The 25,788-nt window shown below is 37.9% G+C and overlaps 2 protein-coding genes across 5 annotated transcripts in view; both read right to left on the minus strand.

The window, feature by feature from the left end:
* Positions 1–1,487: 1,487 nt before the first annotated feature.
* Positions 1,488–5,956, minus strand: LOC112726363 (putative disease resistance RPP13-like protein 1). Its single transcript, XM_025775721.3, has 2 exons — positions 2,155–5,956; positions 1,488–1,971 (listed from the first exon to the last, which is right to left on the minus strand). The coding sequence occupies exon 1, from the start codon at positions 5,749–5,751 to the stop codon at positions 2,173–2,175; it is 3,579 nt and encodes a 1,192-aa protein (XP_025631506.1). The 5' UTR covers positions 5,752–5,956; the 3' UTR covers positions 1,488–1,971; positions 2,155–2,172.
* A 587-nt stretch (positions 5,957–6,543) lies between these two features.
* LOC112729501 (putative disease resistance RPP13-like protein 1) overlaps positions 6,544–25,788 on the minus strand; it is a 38,249-nt gene continuing 19,004 nt past the window's right edge. For 2 of the 4 annotated variants that reach the window (XM_072210080.1, XM_029290485.2), the window contains 2 exons: positions 7,627–11,593; positions 6,544–7,134 (listed from right to left, as the gene is read on the minus strand). In XM_072210080.1, the coding sequence (XP_072066181.1) occupies positions 7,645–11,593 (3,949 nt within the window). In that variant the 3' untranslated portion in view covers positions 6,544–7,134; positions 7,627–7,644. Of the gene's footprint in view, positions 7,135–7,626; positions 11,825–25,788 lie in introns of those variants that run through there. The other 2 variants (XR_003812522.2, XM_025779676.3) reach the window with 2 other exon arrangements.

Consider the following 25,788-nt stretch of genomic DNA (forward strand, 5'->3'; position numbering starts at 1 on the left):
TAACATTGTACAATCATTTTTTTTCACTCTAAGGCATTACATGGGCACACTATGGCAATACTTAATAGCAGCACAAAATTAAAGAGAAGGCACAAAAATACAACACCAAAATTTAACGTGAGAAAAAATATCTCAGCTGTAAAACTTGAATAATCAAAACTTAGCATAAGTACTATCCTCTTTTTGGAATTTCTCAGCTGTAAACTATCAATCAGACTAAACTTGAAGTTTAAATCCACAAGCATGGTAGAAACTTTGATATCTCCATATACAAACAACAGGATGAAGAAATAAACAAGCCAGAAAATACTCAAAAGAATTTTCATCACAGATGTATTGATTAATTCATGTAAAGAACTCTAATAAATAGTTCATCACAGAGTTGGTTACCGTGGTTAATATACATCTCTTAAATTACAAGCATAGCCAATCATTGTGTGACACCAACAATTAGGCACATCACTGCAGTTTAAACATTCTAAAACAGTTATATTTTCAGTGCAATTAATTTACCTAGAAAATATCCTGATGGTAAATGATGTATAGATATATATTAATTTTTATTATGAAAGAATAGGATCTACATTCCAAAATTAGTGGTACAGTATAATTTATTGTTAATTATTGTTCACACTTGACACATAGTAAGCAAAAAGCATGGAGAATTTGAACAGTAGTTAAAAGAGAGGTGTTTGTTGAGGATAGTGGGATATATAGTAGATACTGCTAATGAAGCATAAGTTGTAGAGAATAATTTGATTGAATAGTTAAAATGAATATGTATATGTATGAATTTTTTTCAAAAAGAAGGTTTGCATTATCACAGTTAATTACCTGAGAGTCTGACATTGGCACAGCCCTGTATCAGTGTAAGTACCAAGAGATTAGTTCCTGTATACACCTATGGAAACCTTTTAAGCTAATCAATAATATATTTTAGCTTTGTTGAATATTGACATTTTTTAATCAATTGTGGAACTTTGGAAGACTAACTCTTATCCATTCATTTCTCCTATTTTGGTCTTTCATACTTGCTTTGTCATTTTTATTACTTCTGCAGCACAAGTATAAAAAATGATCCTAATGGATTTTTTCTTAATGAACTGAATTTCCTTTTGGAAGAGGATGATTCTTCTCTTTCATTTATTCAAGGAAGAGAGTAGTTCTTGTATACACCTATCAAAACCTTTTAAGATAATTAATAGTTGGTGCATTATTTTCAATATTCTTTGGTACAATCAAATTGAATTGCTTTTAGTTTCCTTTAATTCTTTTCTTTATTTTCTATAAAAAAGGAGAGAGAGAAAGCAGACAAAATGAAAGGTACATGGTATATTCAACCAAGCTAGACTCCAAGGCTTTATTTCCCCTACTTGTGTGCACATTTGGAATTTGGAAACATTAAGCTACTAGTTATATAGAATGTACCTCAATATAATTTATAGGCAAGATATTTAACATTGTAAAATGATCATTCATGATAGGAATAAACTAAACCTGTCAAAGGCATAATTTGGAAGCACCCAAACATAGTATAAGCACACTATGGCAATAGTTAATACCAGCAAATAATTGAAGATAAGACAGAACAACAGAACAACAAATTTTAATGTGGGAAAAAACCTCTCAATGTGAGATTAAAAAACCCACGGGAAGGTAAAAATTTTCACTATTTTCCAAATCAAAGCTACAAATAAGTCTCAAAACTTACAAGCACTACTAAGGATGCATGCAGAACTCCAGGTACAACAGACAATAGACGGCTGTTGCTTACAAACTTTTTGGCTAGAGAGCTCGGATTGTAGTCACACCTCAAAGTTGAAGGACTATGAATGAAGAACTCCAGGTAAACCAGAAAAGAATTTAACCATCCGATCATTCATTTGTTCAGGTTAATGCACTAATTGGGATGTAGAGGGACTCTCCAAAAAGTGTTTGCTTGGGCCTCACACAAAGGAAAATGATCATAACCTGCTTGATAAATACACAATGATGTATTATTCCTTTTTAGCTTCAAAAACAGAACGGAAAGGGACAAATTCAGCTTGAGAAGAGATTGACATCAAAATAATACAGAAATGCAAAATTTTACAGAAGTACTTACATGCTCACCAAGTTGCAATTGCCACAGAAACATGAATATTAGAGAATTACCTGCACAGAAATCTCTGTTTAGACGACTTGAATGGTTGGGATGTGAGAAATTTTGGGCCAAATCTGTTGATGCTTATTCTTGCAGTGTTCTTTCAGCAAATGACAGTGTTCAATTTTGAGTAGCAAGAGAGAGGGAGGCAGCTTTTCTCCTTCCATATTCTCCAGCTTTGGACACCAACGAATGGTCAATTGTTGAAGGGAGGTGAGGCGGAGAAGCTCGTTGCACTCCAATGTCTCCAGATTATGAAAGTATCCAATACGAAGAGTGGTAAGGGAGGGAAGGTGAGGGAGCGAACCCACCTCTGGGTATGACTTTATGTTCTCACACAAAGAACCATGAATGGTAAGATGAGTGAGGGCGTGCAAGTTGGGCATCCATGATAGATCCCTCATTTGTTGCTCACCAATTCCCCAAGAAAGTGATTTCAAGTTAGGCTGCAAACCACCCTCTGGCAATCTGCAAATGTTTGGGCAATCATATATCTCGAGGGACTGTAAACTTGGGAGTAGACTCTTCATATCACGTGGTAATGCCTCCAACTTTGAGCACCCACTGACATAAAGATGAGTCAAGTTGGGTGCAGCCAGTCCTTCTCCTGCAAATGACACTAATTTGTCGCACTCAATGATGGTGACTTCTTTAAGAGCAGCGTGTGGTGCCTCTGACATTGACACTGATTCCAGATTCCTACACCTGAATATGTTGAGATTCTTGAGATTGGGAAAGACATCCAACGACAAGGAGGTCAGTGAATCACAGCTGTGTATTCGTAGGTCTACCAAATCATATTTCTGCTGCTGTAGCTGGGGGAATTCTAGTTTTCTACACCTCTGGATGAATATTTCTGGGAGCCAACGTAGATGGTTGATGCTGATCTTTGCGTTAAATGCAGACTCCATCACAGATTCACTTCCCCCAATTGATAAAGTATCCTCATCAAGATACATGGCCACGGTGGGCAAAGAAGAAACTATTCTGAAGAATAGCCGATTAAGCATCTCTTCCTTCAACATCGGGCAATTTCTTATTTCAAGCTTTCTAAGTTGAGGAAAAGCTTTTGAGTCAGGTAAGTGCCATTCCTTCCAACATGCCATGTTATAAAATACCAAAGTCTCCAGTGAGGGAAACGGTGCAATATGCGAAGAATGATGATCTCCTTCATTCTCGTAAAACTCCTCGCCAATACTCCTCAGCTGATCCAAACCTTTAATGCGCAGGGACTTAAGAGATGGCAGCTGTCCAAGTGAAGGCAGCATGCAGCAATTCTTGCAAGACTCTAGAGATACACGTGTCATGTTTTCGTAGGAACAGTTCCCCAACCAATCTGGAAATATTGTACCCTTGTATCCCTCGATTTTCAACTCTTTCAACCCTTTATGCGGTTGCAAGTTATCGAGCATGTCTCTTTCTTTTTGAGTACTTGAAACCAAATCTTCACCTGAAGACCATTTTAAACATAATTCATCAATGTGCTTCTTATCCATTATCTTTGCCCTCTTTGCTTCTTTAACATCAACAATATTCTCCATCTTCTTAATCTCGAGGGATCCGTGAAGATTCACTAGCCCTCCTAGCTCCTGGATTCCATTGTCTTCGTGCTTGCCAACCACAAAGGAACTTAAAACATGCAACTGATTCAATTTGCTCATTTTTCTGGGCATTTCTTCCAAAGCAGTTTCTCTAATATCAAGATGGCGCAAACTCACAAGATTATGCAAACCACTAGGCAGCATAGTTAGCTCATAACAACGACGTAACTTCAATGTTTGCAAATTACACAAGTTGCACAAAGACTCTGGCAATGTCTTAATATCAGTCCAAGAGAGATCCAAGTAACGCAGATAGATGAATTCTCCTATTAAATTAGGCACCTCATCAAGTTTTGTAAGGGATAAAACTCTCAAGTATTTACACTTTGATAATATCTCACATGTTGCCGTTTCAATGTTGCAGTTGGGAGATGAGAAACCGCTAAACAATAATGTTCTCAAAGATTTTACTTTAGAAATAGAATTATAAAGTTTTGAGCTACAACGACGTAAATCTACACGCAAATGCCGAGTCTGAATCCTTATCTCCTCCTCTTCACCAAGTTCTTCTGAGTTGCAATAGAAATCTCCAGCAAGGAATATTGCTAAATCATGCAATAGATCATGCATCACAAAATAATCATCACCGTCTTTAATCTTCGTGAAAAATAATCTGGAAGTTAGTTCATCAAAACACTCACAACCAACTTCTTCTAAACTCTCTCCTCTCTTTGGTGGTGGTAAAAGATCTTCTGCTATCCACAAAAGGATTAATTGATCTTTTACAAATTTATAATCCTTGGGAAATAAAGTACAATAAACAAAACAACCCTTTAAATATATAGGAAGATGGAAGTAACTTATAAGTAATGCTGGAATAATCTTACTCTTCTCCACCGAAAATCCCCAAATATGACTCATTAGTATCTTGTTCCATTCCTCGACATCATGCTTTGTACGTAACAAGCGACCAAGTGTTTCTGCAGCTAATGGCAAGCCATCACACTTCTTGACAATCTTTCTACCTATTTCTTCAAGTGCTGCTTTCCCATTTGATTCTGTAAAAGATGCATTTTCTGCAAACACTGACCAACAATATTCCTCTGACAACTTCTTGAGAAAATAAGGGCGACAATTTTGAACTGCGGAAGCAACATTTTCCTCCCGAGTAGTCAGAAGAACAATACTTCCCTTATTCCCATTTTGTTGGAAAGGGGTCATAAAATTACTCCATTTGTCACCATCATCACTCCAAACATCATCCAGAACAATAAAGAACTTCTTATTGGACAATTCTTCTTTCAAAGCATTTTGAAGTGAATTGAAATCATCGAGACTACAAGTACCTCCATGGAGCTGCTTTATGACATTCCTTGTAGTCTCAACAACTTCAAACTCCTCCGAAACACAGACCCATGCTTTCAGATCAAATCCCTTCATGAACTCCCCTTCATTGTTGTACAGCCATTGGGCTAAAGTTGTTTTACCAACCCCACCTATGCCAACAATAGCAATCACAGACAAGTGGTGCTCATTGTTGCCATTCAGCATCTTCTTTAAGGCCTCCTGGTCATCCTCCCTGCCATACACATGCCCTTTTACAAGAGAAGTGGACGGAGTCCTCCATGATGAGCTACCAGTGGGAATCTTTTCAAGACCAAGGAAATCTTTTTGTTTTCCAAGATCCTCAATTCTTCTAACCACCACTTCCATCTTGTCTACCATCTCCCTATCTCGGTTGATGAAGAAGCTAAGGGACCAGGAAGAACTTGCATTCTTTTGAGTGGTGGCTTTGAGGAGGACAGCATCGAGCAAGTCCTCAGCACAGTAAACAGCATCCCGGAGACTATCGAGCCACTTCCTCACCAATGGCTTACCGAACTGCTTCAACTCAGCATCAGCAACAAGAGCTTCAGCACCCAACAGAGCAGTCTTCAGCCTTTCAACCAAGTCAGGGCCAAGCTTCTTTCCCAGGACCAAGTTGACCGCATCTTTTGTAAGGAGCCTGTCAAAGACAACATTAATGAAGCCAGAGAGGAAAGCTCCACCAACAAGTGCACCAGCCATGATATGATCTCAACAACAACAGAAAAGTGAATGAATTTGCAGAGAAAGGTAAGAGAACAATGGTTGCAGGGGGTAGTGAACTCAATAATAGATGGGTTCAAAGAAGGTAACTATAAAAAATTCAGTATCGGTGGAGTGCTTAGCTAGCTTTGCAATCAATCATGGTCTTATGTTAATAATATAAAACTAAGGAGCATGAATCTGCATATCAATCATGGTCTTATGTTAATAATATAAGTTAAAATGTGTTGGCAATAGACGTTGACTTTCACGCCTTCACGTGATGATAGCTAGCTTATCTATGAGGTTGCTTTAAAAAATATGTGATGCTTTGGGACTAATAATTTTTGTATTTTAACTCAGTACAGCATTAGGCGCTCATGATGATTCTTTTATTGGACTGCTGCATGTAAATATTATCTTCTTGTCAGAGAAATACAGATAAAACCAAGAGATCTTTCCAAAGAAAGTGGCATATACAAGCTACATAACCAACAGTTAAAATTCTTCTTTGGAAGGTACATCACAATTGAATTTTATCAGTATGTGCTGAGTCATACTCATAAGTCATAACTCATTCACACCTTTCTTGAATCTTCCCAGAAACTGCATCCCTTTAGGCTAAGGCAATGTTTTGCATTTGGGAGGAAATAAATTATCTTTCACTCTAAGAATGGAGGGAATAAATTAAACCTGTCAAAGGCATAATTTGGAAGCACCCAAACATAATATAGGCACACTATATATGGCAATAGTTAATAGCAGAAAAATATTGAAGAGAAGGCAGAAAAATAGAACACCAAAGTCTTATCCAAATGAAAGTTACAAAGATGTCTCACAACTTACAAGCACTAATAATCATACATGCACAAGGGCACAAACACATCAACAAAATGAAATCAATGATGCTTGTTTACAGACTTTCTGCCAGTCCTACTTGAGAGCTCAGATCACAACCACACCTCCAAATTGAAGAACTATGAGTGAAGAATCTCCATTCAAACAAGAAAACATTTGACCATCCGATTTTTCACTTGATGAGGTTAACACACTAAAAGGAACATAGAGAGAGACACTCCAAAAAGTGTTTGCTTGGGCCTCGGACAAAAGAAAATTATCAAAACCTGCTGATAAATACGCGATGATGTGCTCAACATTGTTGCATTTTATTTTAGCTTCAAAAACAGAATTGGTAGGGACAAGTTCAGCTTGAAAAAAAATTGACTTCAAAATAGCAATATCCCAATGGAAAATTTTACAAAAAGTATTTACATGCCGACCAAGTTGCAATTGCCATAGAAGCTGCCTAATGCACATTTTAATGGTTGAATCCATAAAGAAAGCAGATCCATCACCATCTTTTCTCCGGCAATATTCTCCAACCTGAAGTAAATTGTAAAGAGGAATAGAGTAAGTATACCAACCTGAAGCTAAAACAGAAATCACTTATTTTGATTCTGAACATATTAGTTCAGTTTACCCAAGGTAATGTAGATATGTTTGTATTGTATAAAGATTATGTTGTGCTGAAATCTTTGCCATCTGGGTACTTGTTCCTCAATAGAAGCTACCAGCAGAAGATGGTAAAAAGTAAAAACAGCAAATTTGATTCATCCATTTGTTTAACGGAAATGTTTGGTAACCAAAGAAAATCAGCCAAAAACAGCCATAACTTGCCTTATTTAGCATTCATTAATTGTTGCGATAATTAATTAATGCTAAATATGGCAAGTTCTGGCTGTTTTTTTTTTGTTTAATATGTCTAACGAAATTCTCAAATGCCGGATACACAAAATAAGATACTTACTGTCTTTCAATTTTCATTTCATGGTAATTAATTCTTATGCATGTGTAACGTGAAGATGAGAGAATTACCTGCTCAGAAATCTGTATTCAAAAAACTTGTTGGCCATTAACTAGAATGGTGGGAATGTGGGAAATTTTGGGCCAAATCTGTTGATGCTTGTTCTTGCAGTATTCTCCCAGGAAACGACAATTTTTAATTTCAAGTAGTAGGAGAGAAGAAGGCAGCTTTTCTCCTGCTATATTCTTCAACTTCGGAGCGTATATAATGTGTAAATGCTGGAGGGAGGTGAGGTGGAGAAGCTGGTTGGACTCCAACGTCTCCAGTTGCTGAAAACCCCTGAGATACAGAGTAGTAAGGGAGGGAAGGTGATGCAGTGAACCCACGTCTGGAAATGGCTTTGTGCTCTCATATTTATCTCCATACATGGTGAGATGAGTGAGGGCGTCCAAGTTGCTGATCGACGATAGAGTCCTCCATGGTCCCCCGATAGCAAGCTCTTTCAAGTTTGGTGGAAAACCCCCCTCTAGAATCGGGATACAATGCACGTAGAGAGAGTGTAATTTGGGGAGAAGAGCATTCATTTGATACGGCAATGCCCCTAACTTGTAGCAGTATTGGACATCGAGATTTGTCAAGTTCGGTGCAGCCAGTCCTTCTTTTGGAAATGACACAAATGAGTTGCAGTGATGGATGGTGAGACTTTGAAGAGCAACCAGTTTTTGCCTTGGAAATGACACAAATGAGTTGCATTGACTGATGATGAGACTTTGAAGACTTTGAAGAGCAACCAGTTCTTGCCTTGGAAATGACACAAATGAGTCGCATTGACTGATGGTGAGACTTTGAAGAGCAACCAGTCCTTCTCTTGGAAATGACACAAATGAGTTGCAGTGATGGATGGTGAGACTTTGAAGAGCAACCAGTCCTTCTCTTGGAAATGACACAAATGAGTTGCAGTGATGGATGGTGAGACTTTGAAGAGCAGCCAGTTCTTCTCTTGGTAATGACACAAAATTGCGGCATCCTTGGATGGTGAGACTTTGAAGAGCAGCATGTGATGGCTCTGACATTGATACTGATTCAAGATTTTTACACTCGAGTAAAGTGAGAGTCTTGAGATTGGGAAAGGCATCCAACGACAACGAAGTCAGTGAATCGCAGCTGCTACTAATGTATAGCTCCACCAAGTCACATTTCTGCTGCTGTTGCTCGGGGAATTCCAGTTTGCTGCAGTTGATGGCTGCCAGCCATTTCAGAGATTTGGGTAAACAATTGCCCGGAAAGGATATAGCAAATGAACACCCAGAGATTTTTATTTCTTGGAGACAAGTTTGACGGTCGATGCATATTGCCTTAAGTGCAGACTTCACGGATTCAGTTCCGCTAATTGATAAACCATTGCCATAATAACTGTAGAACTCATCTCCCTCTCCCAGTATCTCTAGTTGTCGAGTTTTGGAAACATCTGACAAAGAAGAAAGGGTTCTCAAGAATACCTGATGAAGCATCTCTCCCTCTAACATTGGACAGTTGCTTATTACAAGCTCCCTGAGTGGAGGAAAATCTTCAGAGTCAGATATGTGCCACACCTTCAAGGATGGCATGTTATAAAATTTCAATGTCTCCAGTGAGGGAAATGGTGCATATGGCAAAGAATGATGATCGCTTTCACTCTTGTAAAACTCCTTGCCAACACTCTCCAGCTTATGTAAACTACTAATCCTTAGAGACTTGAGATGTGGCAGTTGTCCAAGTGAAGGCAGCATGCAGCAATTCATGCAATACTCTAGAGTAATACTTGTCATATACTTGTAGGAACAGTTCCCCAACCAATCTGGAAATATTGTACCCTTGTATCTATTGATTCTCAACTCTTTCAATTCATAGTGCGGTTGCAAGTTAACGAGGATGTCTCTTTCTGTTTGTGTGTTTGAAACCATATCAGCACCTGGAAACCATTCCAAGCTTAATTCATCAATGTGCTTATCCGATATCTTTGCGCTCTCTGCCTCTTTCACATCAACAATATTCTCCAACTTCTTAATCTCAAGTGATCCATGAAGATTTGGAAGCCCTCCTAACTGTTGGATTCCATTGTGTTTATGCTTGCTGACGACAAAGTAATTTAAAGTTTGCAATTGATTCAACTTGCTCAGTTTTCCAGGCATTTTTTGCAGAGAAGTTTTTGTAATAACAAGATGCCGCAAACTCACAAGATGATGCAAACCACTAGGCAATGCAGATAGTAAACAACAATGCAACCGCAATGTTTGCAAAACACGCAAATTGCACAAAGACTCTGGCAACTTCTTACTATGATAATGAGAGAGAGTGAGGTAGCGCAGATGGATCAATTTTCCCATTGAATCAGGCAACACATCAAGTCTTTCAAGGGATAAAACTCTCAAGTATTTACACTTAGATAATATTTCATGTGTTGCCATATCATCGGTGTTCTTAGAAGAGCAGAAATCTTCAATAAGCAACAATGTCCTTAAAGATTCTACTTTAGAAATAGAATTATAAAGTTTTGGGCTACAACGACTTATATTTACGCACAAATGTCGAGTCTGATTGCTGATCTCCTCTTCACCAAGTTCTTCTGAGTTGCAATAGAAATCTCCAGCAAGAAATATTGCTAAGTCATGCAAGAGATCATGCATCACAAAATAATCACCATGATAATGAATCTTTGTGAAAAATAATCTGGAAGTAAGTTCATCAAAACACTCACAACCAACTTCTTCTAAACTCTTTCTTCCCTTTGAGGGTGGTAAAAGATCTTCTGCCATCCACAGAAGGATTAATCCATCTTTCTTAAAATTATAATCTTTGGGAAACAAAGAACAATACACAAAACAACGCTTTAAATGTGCAGGGAGATAGAAGTAACTAATGAGTAATGCTGGAATTATCTTACTCTTCTCCACAGAAAATTCCCAAATATTACTCGTCAGTATATCTTTCCATTCCTGAACATCATGCTTTGTACGTAACAAGCGTCCAAGTGTTTCTGCAGCTAATGGCAAGCCACTACACTTCTTGACAATCTCTCTGCCAATGACTTCAAGTTCTGCACTTCCATTTGATTGTGGAAAAGACGCATTGTCTGCAAACACTGACCAACAATAGTGTTCTGACAACCCTCCGAGAAAATAAGGGCGACAGTTCTGAACTGCTAAAGCAACATTTTCCCCGCGAGTAGTTAGAAGAACAATACTTCCCTTCTTCCCATATTGGAAAGGGGTCATAAAATTACTCCATTTGTCACCATCATCACTCCAAACATCATCCAGAACAATGAAGAATTTCTTGTTCAACAATTTTTCTTTCAAAGTATGGTGAAGTGAATTGAAGTGCTCAAGATCTTTAGTACCTGGAGAGATCTCCTTTATAACATTCTTTGTAGTCTCAGCAACATCAAAATTTTCTGAAACACAAACCCATGCTTTCAGATCAAATCCCTTCATGAACTCTTCCTCATTGTTGTACACCGATTGGGCTAATGTTGTTTTACCAACCCCACCTATGCCAACAATAGCGATCACAGACAATTGATCCTTATTGTTGTCATTCAACATCTGGACTAAGGCCTTCTTGTCATCTTCCCTGCCATACACATTCCCTTTTACAAGAGAACTGGATGGAGTCCTCCATGATGAGCTACCAGTGGGAATCTTTCCAAGACCAAGAGAATCTTTTTGGTTTCCAAGATGCTCTATTCTTGTAACCACCTCTTCCATCCTATCCACCATCTCCCTATGCCGGTCCTTGAAGAAGCTAATGGACCAGGAAGACCGTACCTTTTTTCCAGTTTTAGCTTTGATGAGGACAGAGTCGAGCAAGTCGTCAGCACAGTAAACAGCATCCCGGAGACTATCGAGCCACTTCCTCACCAATGGATTGCCGAACTGCTTCATCTCAGCATCAGCAACAAGAGCTTCAGCACCCAACAGAGCAGTCTTCAGCCTTTCAACCAAGTCCGGACGAAGCTTCTTGCCCAAGACCAAGTTGACAGTATCAGTTGTAAGGAGCCTGTCAAAGACAACGTTAATGAAGCCAGAGAGGAAAGCTCCACCAACAAGTGCACCAGCCATGATATGATCTCAACAACAACAGCAAAGTGATCGGATTTTCAGAGAAAGGTAAGAGAACAATGGTTGCAATGTAGTGAACTTGATCGAGTAGTTTTCTTAATCAAGTGTAAAAAGGTGTCAAGCAAGTCTTTGAGGTAACTTAAAATAATTCAAATTTCAAAGTAATGGAGTGCCCACCTAGCTTTGTTTAATTCATCTTTTTAAATTTTTGTTTGAATGATGAAGCAAGTTATTAAAAGAAAATAGCAACAAATTTATTTTATTTTTTTAAAAGAAGATTTTTCTGCACACTATGGTAATAAAACTATGAGTAATGCTACACATTTAGATTTTTTTATGAACTAGTCTAACTAAATTAAAAAATAAAACTTAAATTAATGCTAGTTATAACTGCTTTTTATGATGTTAAATAAACTTGATTAATAAAAAGACTTAAATATGTGGCATTTTTCTAAAATAATTTAAGGTTCATAGACATTGGTTCCCGCCAAAATTAGTTGGCCAAAAGACAAAGGCAATTGACTCAGAGTCTCCGTGGTAACATTAAAAAAATTGTTAGTGTGAAATGTCTTGCAGGCTCTTAATTATAACACTATACTTTTTAGTTTTTAATTGCTATTGTTAATTGTTAATTGTTATTTTGGAATGTGCAACGTTATTGCATAAAACCTTTAATCGTATCCTAACAAATTTTTGAAAGACGCGTGGAAAGTTCCACCCAACTTTTGAAGGACCAATGGAATTATAGTCTGTATGGAAAATTTTTTGTTAAAGTAAAAATCATATGATTCATGAGCTGTTTATGGTTCATATTCATAATAAAATAATGATGCTGATGCTGCAATGTTAACTTTCTTAATACTGATTAATTAAGGATTTAAGGTCTAGTTTTTCTTTTCTTATTCCCTTTGAAAATTGTTTCTAACAAACATGACTTCTATTTATTTATCTATTAGTAATATATTAAAAAATTAAAAATTGTTGAGTTAAAAAATTAACTAAATTAATTAGTGATGACAAATATTATTTAATTGGACAAAATAAATAATTAAATGTTGATTGTTTATAATTATATGAAGCTAATTATTTATTGTTGCAGGCCAAAATCAAATTAATACCGTAGCCTAAATTGAATGGAAAATGAAACAAGGCTGATGGGTTGATAACACAAACAAAGCCCAAAAGAAAACAAAGATAAGAAATCAAAACGGGCCAAATGAAGTGATCCAATCCAAGCCTGATTTGATATTCAATAAGCAAATTCCCTCTCACTTGCTTTCACCAACTCAACGTACACTTTTGCCTGCTTTGGTCAGAACTCAAAGAAAGTGAGAGAAAACTTCTTCCCTAAGCTAATCATCAAAGAAGCAAGAAAGAGAAAGACTAAGCTTGAAAGGCAGAAGTCTAATCAACCATTTCAAACCAAATCAAGCTTAGGTAAAGGTTAAAGGTAACCCATTTCCTTATACATGCATCAGAATATTAGATATTCTTCTCTTCATCTTCAATGTTACGCCTATCCATTCTGAGATACATGGGAAAGATGCTGTCTGTTCTTCACTGCTGTAAATCCACGGTCTCAAACATATCTTGGGGACCAAGTTGGTTTGCAAGGGCTGAATAAGGTTTTACCATTGGAAACATTTGGTTATGATGACTTGTGGCTTTCGGTCAACCAAGGAGGTTAGAAGCAAAGTCCCTAATTTGAGTAAAAATGGAAGAAAGTGAACGGCTAGGTTGGTGAAGCACAAAGCTCAAGAAATTGACCTAGGAAGAGCAACCAAGCAATATGCAAGGAGATAAAAGAGGTTTGCTGTTCATTCAGAAGCCAAGGATAGAAAACCAGAGTTTGGTAAGTTGTATTCTATGAAGAGTTCCCTGAAGAAGTTTCTCTACTTGGATAATGCTTTCTTTCAAAGAAGCATTCGGTCAATATTGAAGAACAAACTCAGAGACGTGCAAGTCTGGTTTATCACATAGCAAAGAGGTTGTTGAAGAAGTCAATCTCCTTCATGTTTTACAAATTGTAATGTACTTTTCAATGTTTATCTTTTTGTAATTTCTTGAGTGAAAAGGCAAATTGAGAGAACTCAAGTAAGAAGCCATGAGTGGAAAAAGGCTGAGTGATACACTTGAAAAAAAAGTCTAGAGTTATTTTCAGATTTCTTTAGGTAAGTTTGTGTCTTGTATCCAGTACCAGTGAGGTACCCCTTTCTTAGTTGGGTTAGCACTAAGAGTGAAGAGTTAGGTATTAGCATAGCCATTGTCAAGTTAGGTTAGGACTTGAGTGTGAAAAGATTGTGTCAATCCTGTAGAATTGGTGTATGTAATACTTTTAACTATAGTGAAAATTCTTCCATTGTTGTGGAGGAGACTGGATGTAGATTGCAGAGCACAAGGCAACCGAATCAGGATACATGCTTGTGTTAGCTTCTCTCTTCTCTGCAATGTTCTGTTTTCTAATATTCATGAGACAAAAATAAATTGTCTCATAAATTTTTCGCTGCTGAGTTCAAACAGAATCAGAATTCAAAGTTTGCGTTAAGGGATAATTTCAGTAACTAAAAGAAAGGCATAGATTCACGCCCCTCTAAGCCTACCACAACCTTCAATTGGTATCAGGAGCTAAGGTCTCAAGAATCAAGCTTCACCGCTTGGAGCAAAGATCCAATGGCGAACAACTTGGGCACAACCACAGTTGTCTACACCCTCACTGAAGGCCAATCAAACAACCGGCTACCTTTCTTCAACGGGAAGAACTATGCCTACTGGAAAGAGAGGATGAGGATCTTCATCCAATCTGTTGACTACAACATATGAAAGATTATTGTGAGCGGTCCAAAGATTCCAACAAAAACAAATGCTGATGGAGTGGTAACTCCAAAAGAAGAAGCTGAATGGAATGAAGACGATAAGAAGAAGATGGAGCTGAATGCTAAAGCCATCAACCTTCTTCACTGTGCTATCAGCTTTGAAGAGTACTGAAAGGTATCTAGATGCAAGACAGCAAAAGAAATATGGGAAAAACTCCAGGTTACACACGAAGGCACTAAACAAGTCAAAGAAACGAGGATTGATATGCTGCGAAAAGAGTACGAAATGTTTAACATGAAGGATGGAGAAAGCATTGATGAAATGTTTGAGAGATTCTCAACCATAATCAACAACCTTGATGCTATGGGTACAAACTATTCAGAACAAACCCTAGTAGAAAACTCCTTAGAAGCCTCACAAAAGAATGGAAAACCACTGCCACTGTCCTAGGCGAGAGCAATAACCTAAGCCCTATAACCTATGATGAGCTGAGAGGAAAACTCCTTGCCTATGAAACCATACACAAAAACCCGGACTCAAAGAAAAGGGAATAGCCCTCAAGTCAAAAATAGAACAAAAAGAAAGTGAGTCTAGTGATGGTATTTCAGATGATGAGCTCATGTTTTTTGTTAGGAGATTTAGAAGGATGATGAAGAACAAGGGCAAGTACAAGGGTTCAAGCTCAAAGGAATACAAGATGGACTTAAGCAAAGTGATGTGTCATCACTGCAAGGAGGCTGGACACTTCAAGCTAAACTATCCAAAGCTCAAGAAGGAGGACAAAGGAAAGAAAGAAAGGAAAAGAGTACTCATGGCAGCTTGGGAGGATCTTAAGAACGACTCCAATGAAGAAGAAGATTCTGAAGGTGAAGATAAAGACTGCTTCATGGCTGGAAACAATAATCTTGATGAGGTAAATTACTATGATTTGACCATAGATGATTTACATGCTATTATTGATGATCTCACTAAAAACACATCAAAATTGCTAGAAAAGTACAATAAGTGCAGATTTAAAAAAGATACTTTGAAAGCAGAAAATGATTTTTTGAAAGAAAAAGTGAAGGAAACAGAATGTGCTTTGGAGATTATTGAAGAAAATAGATTTCTAAAATCTGAACTTGAAAAACTAAAAGGAAAGCACATTATGGACCATTCTCATGAACTCATTGCTGAAAATGAGAGACTAAATGAAATGGTTAAGAAGCTGAATGGTGACTTAGCAAAATTTGATCAAAGTTCTAGTAACTTGGACAAATTACTTGCAAGTCAAATACCACTTTTTGAAAAATCTGGTTTAGGTTATATAACCAAGGAAAGTGCAGTTTTTAATGATTCCTCTATGAAATTTGTGGCTTCATCAAATACTAAATCCACATTCAAAAATTCTGGTATTGGACATGTTCCCACCTTTGAGGAGAAATTTGATGAAGTTTACACAAATGAAACTAAGCCTTCACCAAGAACCGAACTTACTTCAATTAGGCCAGGTTTGGGGTTCAATTCGAAAAATGAGGTAGCTTTTAAAAACACTGCATTTTACAACAAAACCTCTTATTCGAAAAGTCCAAATGTTCCAAAAAATTCTGGTTGGAACACTTTTGCAAAGAGGAGTAATTTCAACAAAAATCGGTTTGTCAAAAGGAAAGCACATCTTCCAAAAACCAGAAAATTTCAGCCCTTTAATCATTTTCAGTATGGTAGCTCATTTTATTTTCAGAAACATGCATCATAAAATCATTGTTTGAATTGCAAGAAATTTGGTCATTCACATTCACAATGCTTCATTGAAAAAAGAATTGTTGGAAACTAAATTTACAATGTTGTTGGTGATTTCAATGCACTTGGGCAACCAAGATGGATTAACTTCAAAGGATCCAAACTAATTTGGGTACCTAAGGTTAATTGAAGCTTTTCATGCAGATTTACCTAGCATCCAAGAATAAAAAGGATATGTGGTACATGGATAGTGGATGCTCAAGGCACATAACTGGAAGGTCAACTTACTTCATCAAACTAAACAAGTATGATGGAGGTTTTGTGACCTTTGGAGATGATGGTAAAGGTAATATTATTGCTGTTGGAAAAGTAGGTAATGAACACTCTACCTTCATTGATGATGTATTTTTGGTATGTGGTTTGAAGCACAATCTTTTGAGTATAAGTCAGCTGTGTGACTTAGGTTATTTAGTGACTTTCAAAAGATTTGAATGCTGTGTTGTAAATGAAAAGACCAATGAAGTGCTTTTTGTTGCCAAGCATTTTAATAATGTGTATGAACTTACTCTTGATGAACTAAAGGATTAAAATGTAGCTTGTTTTCATTCTAAAGAATCTGAAAAGTGGCTATGGCACAAGAGATTGGGCCACGCAAGTATGTTTCAAATAAACAAACTTGTAAAGAAAGGGTTAGTAAGAGGTCTTTCTTTGATAAGGTTTGACAAAGACATCACTTGTGATGCTTGCCAAATGGGAAAACAAATAAAAAGTTCATTTAAACCAAAGGAAGACATCTCTACTAAAAGGCCACTTGAATTACTACATATTGATTTGTTTGGTCCAACAAGAACTCAAAGTCTAGGTGGTAAACATTATAGTTTAGTAATTGTGGATGGCTATTCTAGGTTTGGTTGGGTTTTATTTCTTGCACACAAAAAATGAAGCCTCTTCGGCCTTTGAAATCTTTTGCAAGAAAATCCAAAATGAAAATGATTTAAAGATCTCTTCTATAAGAAGTGATCATGGAACCGAATTTGAAAACAATTTATTTGAATCCTTTTGTAAGAAATTTGGAATATCTCACAACTTCTCTTGTCCAAAGACACCACAACAAAATGGTGTTGTGGAAAGAATAAATAGAAGCATACAAGAAATGACAAGATCTATACTTTGTGAGAGCAATGTTCCAAAAATTTTTTGGGCTGAAGCGGTTAACACAGCTTGCCACATTTTGAACAGAACAATCATAAGGAAATTTTTGAAGAAAACCCCTTATGAACTTTGGAAAGGTTACCCACCAAACTTGGATTACTTGCACATCTTTGAATGCAAATGTTTTGTTTTAAATAACAAGGATAATCTGGGTAAATTTGATCCAAAGGCGTATGAGTATTTGTTTGTAGGATATTCTACAACTAGTAAAGCATATAGAGTTTATCATCAAGATGCTAGGATTATTGAGGAGTCCATACATGTTACATTTTGTGATAATAACTTGGTAAAAAGTATTTTAGAAGATTGTGATGCAGGAAATCATGCTCAAAAGGAAGATGAAACTGCTCAAAATCATGAAAATGAAAATTCTGGACAAGCTGAACCAGAAACTACAGCTGCTGAAAATTCAAGAGACAATTTCCTTTTGTCTCATGAATCTGAAGGAGATCCTGAAACCAGTAGTACTCAGAATGGAGATTCCTAAAGAATTATCCCGAGGAATTTGTTATTGGGGACATCTCTCATGGGGTGAAAACTCAGTCTTCAACTAGAAAAGAAAATGGAGGATCAAACATTGCCCTTCTCTCAAAAATGGAGCTTCAAAATGTTAAGAAAGCCCTTAGTGACCCTTCTTGGGTAAAAGCAATGGAGGATGAGCTTCTTGAGTTTGAGAAGAACCAAGTGTGAACATTGGTTCCAAGGCCAAGTGGAAAGAAAGTGACCGGCACCAAGTGGATATTTCGGAACAAGTTAGGAGAAGATGGCAGCATTGCAAGAAACAAAGCAAGGCTAGTGGCACAAGGATATGACCAAGAAGAAGGAATAGACTTTGATGAATCCTTTGCCCCTATTGCCCGAATGGAAGCCATAAGACTTCTCTTAGTTTATGCTGCTTTCTGTGGTTTTAAATTATATCAAATGGATGTAAAATGTGCATTTTTAAATGGTGTGATAGATAGAAAAGTGTATGTGGAGCAGCCACTGGGTTTTGAAAATAAAGAGCATTCTAACCATATTTTCAAATTATCAAAAGCTCTCTATTGTTTAAGACAAGCTCCTAGAGCTTGGTATGAGAGACTGATAAACTCCATTTTTAGGGTTTATCTTGTGCTGAATTTAGAGTATTTTGTCAATATTTTCTCACATTTACCCAATAAAATAGCATGGTTTCGTGATTGTCCATTAATTTGTGCTTAAGTGTAAAAACATGCTTTTAGACCCTTGAATTGATAATTTCAATCTTTCTTTGATTTCACTAGATGCCTTGATGTGTTTTGTTAGTAATTTCAGATTGAAAAGGGCTAGGAATGGATCAAAGGAGTGAAGAGAAAGCATGCAAAGTGGAGAAATCATGAAAAGCGAAAGATTTAAGACGCGCACGTGCAACATGCGCCTTCGCACGGATCGCGTAACACTCCAGGGACACGCACACGTGCTGTACGCATACGCGTCGATACCCGCGCTGACCTCTTTAATGAAATCGCCAGGCTTCTGGCCCAGTTTTGAGGCTAATCTTTGGCGGAAAAAGTCTAAAGAGACCAAGGACTAAAGGGGGAAGGCATCACTCAATCAATCAATCATTCATTCATTCAATCATACAATTTTTAGACATTAGTTAGGTTTTAGATGTAGCTTTTAGAGAGGGAGGCTCTCTCCTCTCTCTAGGTTTTAGGTTTTTAGGTTTAGTTCTTCTCAAATTCTGAATTCTATATTACTTCCAATTGGTTTCTCTTCTACTCTTATTGGTTCTAGCATTCTAGTTTATTCATTTCTCCTATTGATTACTTATTGTTACCAATTTAGTTCTTGCACATTTGATGTTAGATTCAATTTCCTTATTAATGCAACTTGACTTCCTTTATGCTTATTGCTTCTTCCTTCATTTGCTTTCATTGATGTTGAGATTGGTTGTTTAGATCTAATATTCTCTTATTAATTTCCTATGTTTTTATTGTGTGTACTCCAAGTGTTTGATGAAATGCTTGGAAGGATGTTAGAGTAGAATTTTATGTCATTGGCTTGGGATGGTAACTTAGGAATTCTTGAGTTACTAATGTCCAGGCAATGGATGATTGGAAGCCATTGACTCTAGTCACCACTGATTGAATTAGTGGACAGCTAGGACTTATGGACTTGGATCGATATAGCTCATTTAACTTTTCTCTACTTGTTAGAGGATAATTTAATGGGATTGATCCTTGTAATTATCATGTTATGGTTAGTGATAAGGATAGAGATCCTTGACCACCAAACCTTGCCAAGACCTTTTTGTTATTTGAATTTTCTTGTCATTTTACTTTTCTCATTTCCTATCCAAAACCCAAAAAATATACTTTCCTATAACCAATTATAAGCACACTTCCCTGCAATTCCTTGAGAGACGACCCGAGGTTTAAATACTTCGGTTATCAATTTTGTTAGGGGTTTGTTACTTGTGACAACCAAATTTTTGTATGAAAGGATTATTGTTGGTTTAGAAACTATACTTGCAACAAGAATTTATTGTGAAATTCTAGACCGCACAAAAAAATCCGTTCATCAAAATGGCGTCGTTGCCGGGAAACTTGCAAACGTGTGTCTTATTATTGGTTATTATAAATATTCGCTTTTGCTTGTTTGCTAATTTTTGTTAGCTTTAGGACTTAGTCGTTTATTTTCATTAGTTTTTGTTTTTATTTGCTACTATGAATTCTCATCCCTTTGGCTATGAGTTTGGTTCAAATTATGTTGTAGGGAATGGAAGCTATAATGATAACATGCATCATGACTGGAACAATCGAAGATGGGAGGAGTCACAAGGATTTGATCAACCCTTTCGACAACAACTTCCTCCGGGTTCGTATAGGTACAATTCCATTCGTTATGCATATCAATCTAATGGATGTGGTAGTCCTTCTTGCATGTGTCAACAACCACCACCACATACCTATAAACCCCCTCCTCAATATAGTTTTGAACCACCCTACCCACAAACCCCTTTTCGCCATTCACCTCCATATGACCCTAGCTCATACCCGCTATACCAACCACCTTATGAGCCAAATAACCCATACATAGAACCACCACAATTCCAACCCAATTACTCCTAAGAACCACCACCTCCATATCCTCATCAAGATAAACCACCTTCCTATTATGAACCCTCTCTCCAAAATAATGAACCCTCCCATCCACCCCAACCCCCACTGGGTGACAACGCCCTTAGTGTTATTCACCAAGAGCAAATAAAGCTTCAAACCACACTTACCTCTACTCTCACTAATCTCACCTCTACTCTCCAAGCTCTTATATCCCGTGTGGATGTATCAGCACAAGAGCAACATGATCACAATTATGCTATTGACACGGAACAAGAGAAGCACGAGGAAGCCCAAAAGTTGGAAGTAGTAGAGACCCTTGAAAGAAGTTGTCAAAGGGTGGAAGTCATCAAGGAGGAGTTCAATTTTGTACTAGAACAAATGGAGGAAGCCATAATTATTGAAGAGGAAGAAGTGGTTGAAGACTTAGGAGATGCTAAACCTCCATGGGAATCTAGAGTTGTAGGGTATTGGTACACGAAATTGTGATCGCACACTTTTCACACAACTCCGTGCAGCTGACCAGCAAGTGCACTGGGTCGTCCAAGTAATAACTTACGTGAGTAAGGGTCGATCCCACGGAGATTGTCGGCTTGAAGCAAGCTATGGTCATCTTGTAAATCTCAGTCAGACCGATTCAAATGGTTATTAAAAGATAAATAAAACATAAAATAGGATAGAGATACTTATGCAATTCATTGGTAGGAATTTCAGATAAGCGTATGGAGATGCTTTGTTCCTCCTAAACCTCTGCTTTCCTATTGCCTTCACCCAATCATTCATACTCATTTCTATGGCAAGCTGTATGTTAGGGGATCACCGTTGTCAATGGCTATCGTCCGTCCTCTCAGTGAAAATGGTCCAAATGCGCTGTCACCGCACGGATAATCATCTGTCGGTTCTCACTCATGTCGGAATAGGATTCATTGATCCTTTTGCGTCTGTCACTACGCCCAACACTCGTGAGTTTGAAGCTCGTCACAGTCATCCCATCCCAGATCCTACCCAGAATACCACAGACAAGGTTTAGACTTTCCAGATCTCAAGAATGCTGCCAATTAATTCTAGCTTATACCACGGAGACTCTGATCTCATGGAATGGAGGGCTCTGTTATCAGGAGAGGCAACCATGCATCGTGAACCAGGAGGCTAAGAGATACACACTCAAGCTATTGCAAATAGAACGGAGGTGGTTGTCAGGCACGCGTTCATAAGTGAGAATGATGATGAGTGTCACGGATCATCACATTCATCAGGTTGAAGTGCGAGTGAATATCTTAGAATAAGAATAAGCTTGAATTGAATAGAAAAGCAATAGTACTTTGCATTAATTCATGAGGAATAGCAGAGCGCCACATCTTAATCTATGGGGTGTAGAAACTCCACCGTTGAAAATACATAAGTGATAATGGTGTTCATTGGCTTCGGCCCCAGAGGGGGAACCAGAATAACCAAGACAAAAATAAAATAGTAAAAGGTCCTATTTATAATAAACTAGTAGCCTAGGGTTTACAGAAATGAGTAAATAATGTAGAAATTCACTTCTGGGCCCACTTGGTGTGTGCTTGGGCTGAGAATTGAAGCTTTCATGTGCATAGGCTTTTCTTGGAGTTAAACTCCAGTTCTGGTGCCAGTTTGGGCGTTTAACTCCAGCTTTTGTGCCAGTTCTGGCGTTTAATGCCAGAAAAGGGTCTCTTACCGGAATTTTGACGCCAGTTTGGGCCATCAAATCTCGGGCAAAGTATGAACTATTATATATTGATGGAAAGCCCAAGATGTCTACTTTCCAAAACAATTGAGAGCGCACCAATTGGGCTTCTGTAGCTCGATAAAATCCATTTCGAGTGCAGGAGGGTCAGAATCCAACAACATCTGCAATCCTTTTTCAGCCTCTGAATCAGATTTTTGCTCAAGTCCCTCAATTTCAGCTAGAAAATACCTGAAATCACAAAAAAATACACAAACTCATAGTAAAGTCCAGAAATGTGATTTTTGAATAAAAACTAATAAAAACATAATAGAAATTAACTAAAATATACTAAAAATATACTAAAAATAATGCCAAAAAGCGTATAAATTATCCGCTCATCACAACACCAAACTTAAATTGTTGCTTGTCCCCAAGCAACTAAAAATAAAATAAGAGAATATACAATAAATTCCGAAAACATCTATGAAGATCAGTCTTAATTAGATGAACGGGGCTATTAGCTTTTTGCTTCTGAACAGTTTTGGCATCTCACTTTATCCTTTGAAGTTCAGAATGATTGGCATCTATAGGAATTCAGAATTCAGATGGTGTTATTCATTCTCCTAGTTTAGTATGTTGATTCTTGAACACAGTTACTTTATGAGTCTTGGCCGTGACCCTAAGTATTTTGTTTTCTAGTATTACCACCGGATACATAAATGCCACAGACACATAACTGGGTGAACCTTTTCAGATTGTGACTCAGCTTTGCTAAAGTCCCCAGTTAGAGGTGTCCAGAGCTCTTAAGGACACTCTTTTTGCTTTGGACCACGACTTTAACTGCTCAGTCTTAAGCTTTTCACTTGACACCTTCACACCACAAGCACATGGTTAGGGACAGCTTGGTTTAGCCGCTTAGGCCAGGATCTTATTCCTGTGGGCCCTTCTATCCATTAATGCTCAAAGTCTTGGGTCCTTTTTACCCTTGCCTTTTGGTTTAAAGGGTTATTGGCTTTTTCTGCTTGCTTTTTCTTTTTTTTTTTCTTTTTCGCCATTTTTTTCCGCAAGCTTTTGCTTTTCACTACTTTTTCTTGCTTCAAAAATCAATTTTATGATTTTTCAGATCATCAATAACATTTCTCCTTTTTCATTATTCTTTCAAGAGCCAACAATTTTAACATTCATAAACAACAATATCAAAAATATGCACTGTTCAAGCATTCATTCAGAAAACAAAAGTATTGCCACCACATCAAAATAATTAAGCTATTTTAAAATTTGAAATTCATGTACTTCTTTTTCTTTTTCAATTAAGACATTTTTCATTTAAGAAATGTGAAGGATTCATAGGACATTCATAGCTTTAAGGCATAGACACTTAGACACTAGTGATCATGTAATAAGACACAAACGTAAATAAAACATAAAGTATAATTTTTGAAAAACAGAAAAATAAGAACAAGGAAATTAAAGAACGGGTCCACCTTAGTGATGGCGGCTTGTTCTTCCTTTTGAAGATCTTATGGAGTGCTTGAGCTCCTCAATGTCTCTTCCTTGCCTTTGTTGCTCCTCCCTTATGGCTCTTTGGTCTTCTCTAATTTCATAGAGGAGGATGGAATGCTCTTGGTGCTCCACCCTTAGTTGTCCCATATTGGAACTTAATTCTCCTAGGGAGGTGTTGATTTGCTCCCAATAGTTTTGTGGAGGAAAGTGTATCCCTTGAGGCATCTCAGGGATTTCATGATAAGGAATTTCCTCATGCTCTTGTTGAGGTCTATGAGTGGGCTCTCTTGTTTGCTCCATCCTTTTCTTAGTGATGGGCTTGTCCTCATCAATGAGGATGTCTTCCTCTATGTCAATTTCAGCTGAATTACAGAGGTGACAAATGAGATGAGGAAAGGCTAACCTTGCCAAAGTAGAGGACTTGTCCGCCACCTTGTAGAGTTCTAGGGATATAACCTCGTGAACTTCTACTTCTACTTCTTCGGATCTCATGTCGGATCTCTGGATATTCACTCTTCTTGAGCTTAAAGGGGACCTCGGGGATTACCTTTTTCTTTGCCACAACTTCATAGAAGTGGTATTGATGCACCTTTGAGATGAATCTCTCCATCTCCCATGACTCGGAGGTGGAAGCAGTTGCCTTTCCTTTCCTCTTTCTAGAGGTTTCTCCGGCCTTTGGTGCCATAAATGGTTATGGAAAAACAAAAAGCTTTAGCTTTTCCCACACTAAACTTAGAATGGTTGCTCGTCCTCGAGCAAAAGAAGAAAGAAAGGAGGAGAAGAAGAAGAAATGGAGGAGATGGAGGGTAGTGAAGGTTTCGGTCAAGGGGGGTAGTAGTGTGTATGTTGTGTGAAAATGAAGGTGGTGAGGAGGGGTATTTATAGGGTAAGAGAGAGGGTAGGTTCGGGCATGAAAGGGAGGGTTTGGGAGGGAAATAGTTTGAATTTGAATGGTGAGGTAGGTGGGGTTTTTGGGGAAGAGGTATTGAGGTGATTGGTTAATAGTGGGTGGGGAAGAGTGTTATGGAAAGGTGTGAAGAGGAGAGAAGAAGAGAGAGAGAGTTGAGGTAGGTGGGGATCCTGTGGGGTCTACAGATCCTAAGGTGTCAAGGATTTCTCATCCCTACACCATGTTGCCATGTAAACGCCCCTTTGAGTGCCAATCCTGGTGTTAAACGCCAGGTTGTTGCCCATTTCTGGCGTTTAACGCCAGCTTTTCTCCCCTTTCTGGAGTTAAACGCCAGCTTTTCTCCCTTTTCTGGCGTTAAACGCCAGCTTTGTACCCCTTTCTGGCGTTAAACGCCAGTCTGGTGCCCTTTTCTGGCGTTAAACGCCCAGAATGGTGCCAGACTGGGCATTTAATGCCCATTCTACTACCCTTACTGGCGTTTAAACGCCAGTAAGCTCCTCCTCCAGGGTGTGCTATTTTTAATGCTGTTTTTGAATTTGCTTTGATTTTTGTAGTTGTTTTTGTGACTCCACATGATCATAATCCTAAAGAAAACATAAAATAACAATAGAAAATAAATAGATATAATTAAATAAAATTGGGTTGCCTCCCAACAAGCGCTTCTTTAATGTCAATAGCTTGACAGTGGGATCTCATGGAGCCTCACAGGTACTCAGAGCATGATGATGACCTCCCAACACCAAACTTAGAGTTTGAATGCGGGGGCTCTATTTGAATCTGTATTGAGAAAAGCTTTTCATGCTTCCTCTCCATGGTTACAGAGGGAGATCCTTGAGCCTTAAACACAAGGTAGTCCTCATTCACTTGAAGGACCAACTCTCCTCTGTCAACATCAATCACAGCTTTTGCTGTGGCTAGGAAGGGTCTGCCAAGGATGATGGATTCATCCCTATTCTTCCCAATGTCCAGGATTATGAAGTCAGCAGGGATGTAAAGGCCTTCAACCTTTACCAAAGCATCTTCTACAAGTCCATAAGCCTGTTTCCTTGAATTGTCTGCCATCTCTAGTGAGATTCTTGCAGCTTGCACCTCAAGGATCCCCAGTTTCTTCATTACAGATAGTGGCATGAGGTTTATACTTGATCCCAGGTCACACAGAGCCTTCTCAAAGGTCATGGTGCCTATGGTACAAGGTATTGAGAACT

This window comes from Arachis hypogaea, chromosome 12 (genome assembly GCF_003086295.3).
Source record: "Arachis hypogaea cultivar Tifrunner chromosome 12, arahy.Tifrunner.gnm2.J5K5, whole genome shotgun sequence".
In the NCBI taxonomy this organism is placed as follows: Eukaryota; Viridiplantae; Streptophyta; class Magnoliopsida; order Fabales; family Fabaceae; genus Arachis; species Arachis hypogaea.

Excerpts from the sequence above, each read along its gene's own strand:
- LOC112726363 (XM_025775721.3), bottom strand. The coding sequence starts at position 5,751 with ATGGCTGGTGCACTTGTTGGTGGAGCTTTCCTCTCTGGCTTCATTAAT.